Raw genomic sequence first — 6,337 nt, 5'->3', positions numbered from 1 at the left:
AGCCACAAACAAGACAGCAGCAGCACCATCCTGCCCGTGTTCCACAGCACTTAATATATTTGGCACGCTTCTCTGATCCTGGAGAGAATAGGTATGCAGCATGACTAGTATCCATTTTTACTAGTAGCCATGAATACCCCTCTCTTCCATGAATATGTCCTCTTAAATTTGGCAGCCATCACCACATCCTAGGGCAGGGAGTTCCACAATTTAACTATGCGTTGTGTGAAAAAATACTTCCTTTAATCTGTTTTGAATCTGTCACCCTCCAGCTTCAACAGATGACCTCGCGTTCTAGTATTATGGGAGAGGGAGAAAAACCTCTCCCTGTCCACTCATAAGAACATAAGAAAGGCCCTGCTGGATCAGACCAAAGTCCATCAAGTCCAGCAGTCTGTTCACACAGTGGCCAACCAGGTGCCTTTAGGAAGCCACAAACAAGATGAGTGCAGCTGCCTGCCCCAGGATGTGGTGATGGCTGCCACTCTCTCCAAACCATGCATAATTTTATAGACCTCTATCATGTCTCCCCTTAGCCGCCTTTTTTCCAAGCTAAACGTCTTAACTGCTCCCCATAGGACAGTTGCTCTAGTCCCCTAATCATTTTGGTTGCTCTTTTCTGTAGGGTGCCAAGTTTTTCAAAAATGTATTCCCCCCCCCAAAAAAAATCATTTTAGCCCTCTATACAACGTACTCCCCTGAAGCCTGTAGTTTTGAGTCACAAACTCATCCTGTCCTTTCTCTGGACTCATTCCAACTAGGTGTTCTCCCAAAAACCAATCATGTAGAGAAACGTTTCTCCCTCTCCAATAATCAATAGAACCTGGGCTCATTCACTGAAGCTGAAGGGCGGGGGGAGATTCAGGACTAGGGTTGTCCTGACGGGTGGGCGATTCAGGACAATTCAAACCGGCTCAGTTGGCTTTAAGAAGCAAACTCCTTTTGTTTTTTAAGATAACTCATTTATTTTGAGGATTGCCATTTAAAAGGAAGTGGATGGTTTTGCCCTCGTATGCTGCCCCCTCCCAAGGGTCCCCATTTTGGAGGGGGGTTTCCACAGACAGGACCGGCTAGCAGCTAGGGTTTGGACCTTTGCAGAGCAAATTCCAATAGAAGCGATAGCGTCTCCTATAGCTCCAGGAGTTTCTTTCCAAGCACAGCGCGAACTCTCTGTCGCATTCACAGATCTGCTGTTGACATGATGTTCCACGGCCTGAGAAAACAAAAAAGAAAAACTTGGCTTGCAGCTGAGGAGAAGACACTGGAATCCTAGATGTGCAAGACTTTGGGACTAACCATCTCTTAAGCCCTCAACACCCATTTCACTGCCAGGGGCTAGGGTTGCCAACCTCTAGGTACTAGCTAGAGATGCCTGCTATTACAACTGATCTCCAGCCAATAGAGATCAGTTCACCTGGAGAAAATGGCTGCTTTGGCCATTGGACTCTATGAGATTGAAGTCCCTCCCCTCCCCAAACCCCGCCCTCCTCAGGCTCCTCCCCCCCAAATCTCCCACCAATGACGAAGAGGGACCTGGCAACCCTACCAGGGGCACTACATATGGCATGGCTATTATTTCGCCAATGGTTACATTTTTGAAGGGTTGATGGGACATATGTTAAGATATTTGAGACACACTTTTGGATGTTTGTATTGGTCACTTGAATATATCCATATTATATTTATGTGTGGTTCTTTTCTTTACCTTTTGTAGAAGTCTTGACTTTGTAGCTTCTTTCTTTCTTACTAACCAGATGCCAGTAGCCCTGAGCAGAGTAGCACAGTCAAACAGAGTTTTGAGCCCCCCAAAACTGACTAGTTCATAGTTTTATTGGACAACCAGTAATCAAATGAAAGAAAAGAGGGCTGCACCAAACCAAATGAAGACCAAAACCAGCAATTCATTGGTTACTAGTAAAAATGGATACTAGTCATGATGCATACCTGTTCTCTCCAGTCTCAGAGGAGCATGCCTATTAGATTAGGTGCTAGGCAGGATAATAATGCTGCTGCAGTTGTCTTGCTTGTGGGCTTTCTAGAGGCACCTGTGTGAACAGATTGCTGAACTTGATGGGCCTTGGCCTACTCTAATATGGCCTTTCTTATGTTCTAATTGGTGCAAGGGAAAAGCATTTAGAAAAAGAAGAGTTGGTTTTTATATGCCGACTTTCTCTACCTCTTAAGGAAGAATCAAACCAGCTTACAATCACCTTCCCTTCCCCTCCCCACAACAGACACCCAGTGAGGTAGGTGGGGCTGAGAGAGCTCTAACAGAGCTGTGACTAGCCCACGGTCACCCAGCTGGCTTCATGTGGAGGAGTGGGCAAACAAATCCAGTTCACCAGATTAGCCTCCGCCGCTCATGTGGAGTGGGGAATCAAACCCAGTTCTCCAGATCAGACTCCACCGCTCCAAACCACCGCTCTTAACCACTACACCATGCCCCTACGTGTTTCGCATACACTTCCTCAAGGGGATCTTTCTTAACTCAAACGTCCCAAGCAAGCAATGAAACCATCATCATTGTATGTGAAACACATAGGGGCGATTTAATTATTAAATACTTTTCACTTGCACCAATTGCTCTTTGTGTGTGTGTGCTCGCGTGTCTTCGATAGTTTTTATTGCCCAGACCAATAAAAATGCTGGCTACTCTGCAAATCTGGAAAGCGGTGTCACAATAGCGCTGTTTCTCTCAACTGCGTCAAGAAAAAAAGGACTTAAATCTGGTGCGGGAACCTAAATGCCGTGCCACCTTTTTGCATCATTGAAATGACCACAGTCAACTCACCACAGCTCACGTCCCCGAACTGGTGGGTGTAGGAATATCTTGTAATTATGGGGCGGCAGCACCCCTGCCTCTCCGTTCGATGATAGCAGCAGTCGTGTTCATGGCAGCACCTGAGAGACAGGGAAAGCAACGCGGCGTGAAGCGGCGTGAGCAATTGGCCGATCCAGCTCCCTCCGGCATTTGCAGAACAGGTTAAGAGGCTGGGAGCGCTCATGAACCATCCTGGCTGTTTAAAAAGCAGGTTGGCATAGTGGCCAGGGGCGCCTTCTGTAGGCTGCATTTGGTTCACCACCTCTAACGCTGCTTTGACTCTCAGCTGATCTGAGAAAAAGAGGGAGGGAGAAACCTCTGATAGGAGACAGAGAAAAAAATGTGCAAAGATAAACACCTTGTAACCTCTGGTGCTTTGCGCATTTTTTGCTGATTCAGCTGATCTGGCCATGTTTTTGTAACCTGTTGGTGATGGTGAAATACGACAGGATTAAGGACTGACTTACAAACTATATAGAATCATAGAGTTGGAAGGTACCACCAGGGTCATCTAGTCCAACCCCCTGCACAATGCAGGAAATTCACAACTACCTCTCCCCCACACACCCTCAATGACCCCTACTCCATACCCAGAAGATGGCCAAAAATCCCTCCAGAATCCCTGGCCAATCTGTCCTGGAGAAAAATTGCTTCCTGTCCTCAGAGTGGTGATCAACACTACCTTGGGCATACAAGAAAGAGCCACTAGAGCCAAACACTGATGCAAACTTTCCTACCCTCCCTCTCACGATCTGCCTAATGTCATAAAATCAGACCTGCTGGCAAATGGCCATCTAGCTTCCGCTTAAAACCCCCCAAGGAAGGAGAGCTCACCATCTCCCGAGGAAATATGTGTGAGCCCTGAATCTCACTAAACGGGGAGGAGAGTTTGAGATTCCATCAGATTCTAGCCATGGTCTTGCCCTATTGAGATTCTCAAGAGCTAGAATTTTGTACCATTTTGCAGTTATGGAATCTCCAAAGACAGGCAGCCTGGCCCTTAAATAGACTCACGGTGCAGCCCTAAACATAGTGACACCCTTTTAAGACCACTGAAGTCATTGACACTTCTGGCTACCTGAGACCAGCATGGCTTTTTTGGGAATGGATGGCTCATGTGGACCATTTGTCATCTTACCAATCAGTGTCATCCAGGGGTTTTCCTTTGCTTCCCCATCCGCAGTGACATCCATAGGCACCATAATTTATAATGGCGTTCCTCCCAGTGACTTGTTTGATCATCTTATTAAGATTGAGGAGACTGCCATCTGTTACGACCGCACCTGGAAAACAGCTGGAAAGTGAATCTCAAACATCGTGGAGGTGACACGCCTCATCAGGTCTACACATCACAAGCCACTCGCCATACCTCTGTTTGTCCCAAAATGCTAATGCAGGAGCAGGACGGGGAATTTGCAGGATAGAATCCGGAGGAGTGGGATGGTGTGAAAGTGAACACATGAACTCATGAAGTGGCCTAATATTGAGTCAGAACCTTGGTCCATCAAAGTCTGTATCATCTCATCTGACTGAGGAAGGGCCATAGCTCAATGGTAGAGCATCTGCTTGGTGTGCAGAAGGTCCCAGGTTCAACCCCTGGCATCTCAAGTTAAAGGGACCAGGCAAGTAGGTGATGTGAAAGACCCCTGCCTGAGACCCTGGAGAGCCGCTGCCAGTCTGAGTAGACAATACTGACTTTGATGGACCAGGGGTCTGATTCAGTATAAGGCAGCTTCATGTGTTCATGTTACTGGCAGCAGCTCTCCAGTTTCTCAGGCAGAGACCTTTCATACCACCTACTGCCAGATACTTTAAACTGGAGATGATGGGGATTAAACCTAAGGCCTTCTGCTTGTCAAGCATATGCTCTACCCATGAACTACAGACCCTCCCCATGGGAACCATCATGATGAGAACAAAGGGATCTCACTCTGGAGTAATGTTGAGGGTCAGGGTGGATGAAAGCACCCTCTTTAGAGCCAGTATGGCATTGAAGTTAGATTGTTGGACTATGATCTGCGAGACCCAGTTTCAAATCTCCACTCTAGCACAGAAGCTTGCTTGGCGACAGTGGGCTGTTCACATGCAGCCTAACTCTTACTTGCTGGGTTGTTATTGAGGATAAAATGGAAGAGAGGAGAGCAATGTTGTAAGCTGCTTTGGTAGGGATGCCAACCTCCAGGTACTGGCATTAACAAAATGCAAATTATATTAAGAGCTAATCAAACATACATCCAAAGTGTAGATACAAACAACATCCTATCCAAATCCAAACATATACTATGAAAGATCATATAAGTTTCACAAAGAATAGAATGTCCTCGTGGATCACATGTGAATCTTTGAATTCTAGTCTTCACCATGGTCCACATATAGGTATCACCGGGAAGAATTCCACTCCAAAAGTAGAATGCCAGTGTCTGTACTGATTTCCAAACCTACCAGGTATTTGTACAGAGGTGTTTCTTTCTTCTTTGTTGTAACCTCCAGGTACTAGCTGGAGGTCTCCTGCTACTACAACTGATCTCCAGCTGATAGAGATCAGTTCCCCCTGGAGAAAATGGCCGCTTTGGCAATTGGACTCTATGGCATTGAAGTCCCTCCCCAAACCCCGCCCTCCTCAGGCTCCGCCCCAAAAATCTCCAGGTATTTCCCAACGTGGAGCTGGCAACACTATACTTTGGGTGCCCATTTGGGAGAACTACAGGATAGAATTATTTTGCGCTTCCCTTATCTTGCTGATTTTCTTCTGCAAATGCTGTCCTCCCTCCACACAATTGTCTTTAACGTATTTTTTTCCTATCTGGGAAAAATTAACTCCCCCACCCCAAGTTGATTAGCTACTCAAATGATCCATCTCACACAAAGACTGAGCTGAAGTAAAGGAAAAGCTGTCTCTTCTCGTTTTCTCTTTGAACGATCTTCATACGATATTGTGGCTTTTACCAAAAATAAGGAGCAGCGTCACCAATGCGGACAGAGTCTTCTTCTCCATGGGTGGCCCTGAAGAAGAAATGCAAACATCTTGACCTGCCTTTATACAGAGAAAGTACTTGGCCCCCTCTCCATTGGAAAACCAGAGCTTCTGGGGAAGAAGATGAAGAAGAGTTGCTTTTTATATGCCGTCTTTCTCTACCTTTTAAGTAGAATCAAACCAGCTTACAATCTCCTTCCCTTCCTCTCCCCACAACAGACACCTTGTGAGGTAGGTGGGGCTGACAGAGTTCTGAGAGGACTGTGACTGGTTCAAGGTCACCCAGCTGGCTTCATGTGGAGGAGCAGGGAAACCAACCCGGTCCCCCAGATTAGAGTCCACAGCACACGTGGAGGAACGGGGAATCAAACCTGGTTCTCCAGATTAGAGTCCACCGCCCTTAACCACTACACCATGCTGGAAGGTAATAGTAGGCAGCTGGAGCTGGAAAGAAGAAGAAGAGTTCATTTTTATATGCCGACTTTCTCTGCCACTTAAGGGAGAATCAAACCGGCTTACAATCACCTTCCCTTCCCCTCCCC

General features: G+C 46.6%; 1 protein-coding gene across 1 annotated transcript; it reads right to left on the bottom strand.

Moving 5' to 3' along the window:
* Positions 1 to 1,070: 1,070 nt before the first annotated feature.
* Positions 1,071 to 5,816, bottom strand: LOC130491200 (basic phospholipase A2 Ceg-N6-like). The gene is made up of 4 exons (XM_056864899.1): positions 5,768 to 5,816; positions 3,960 to 4,104; positions 2,792 to 2,901; positions 1,071 to 1,213 (listed from the first exon to the last, which is right to left on the bottom strand). Exons 1-4 carry the CDS (start codon positions 5,814 to 5,816, stop codon positions 1,071 to 1,073), a joined length of 447 nt encoding a protein of 148 aa, XP_056720877.1.
* Between the last annotated feature and the right edge of the window lie 521 nt (positions 5,817 to 6,337).

Source organism: Euleptes europaea, chromosome 19, assembly GCF_029931775.1.
Source record: "Euleptes europaea isolate rEulEur1 chromosome 19, rEulEur1.hap1, whole genome shotgun sequence".
Lineage (NCBI taxonomy): Eukaryota > Metazoa > Chordata > Lepidosauria > Squamata > Sphaerodactylidae > Euleptes > Euleptes europaea.
This window is presented reverse-complemented; position numbering and strand designations above follow the sequence as displayed.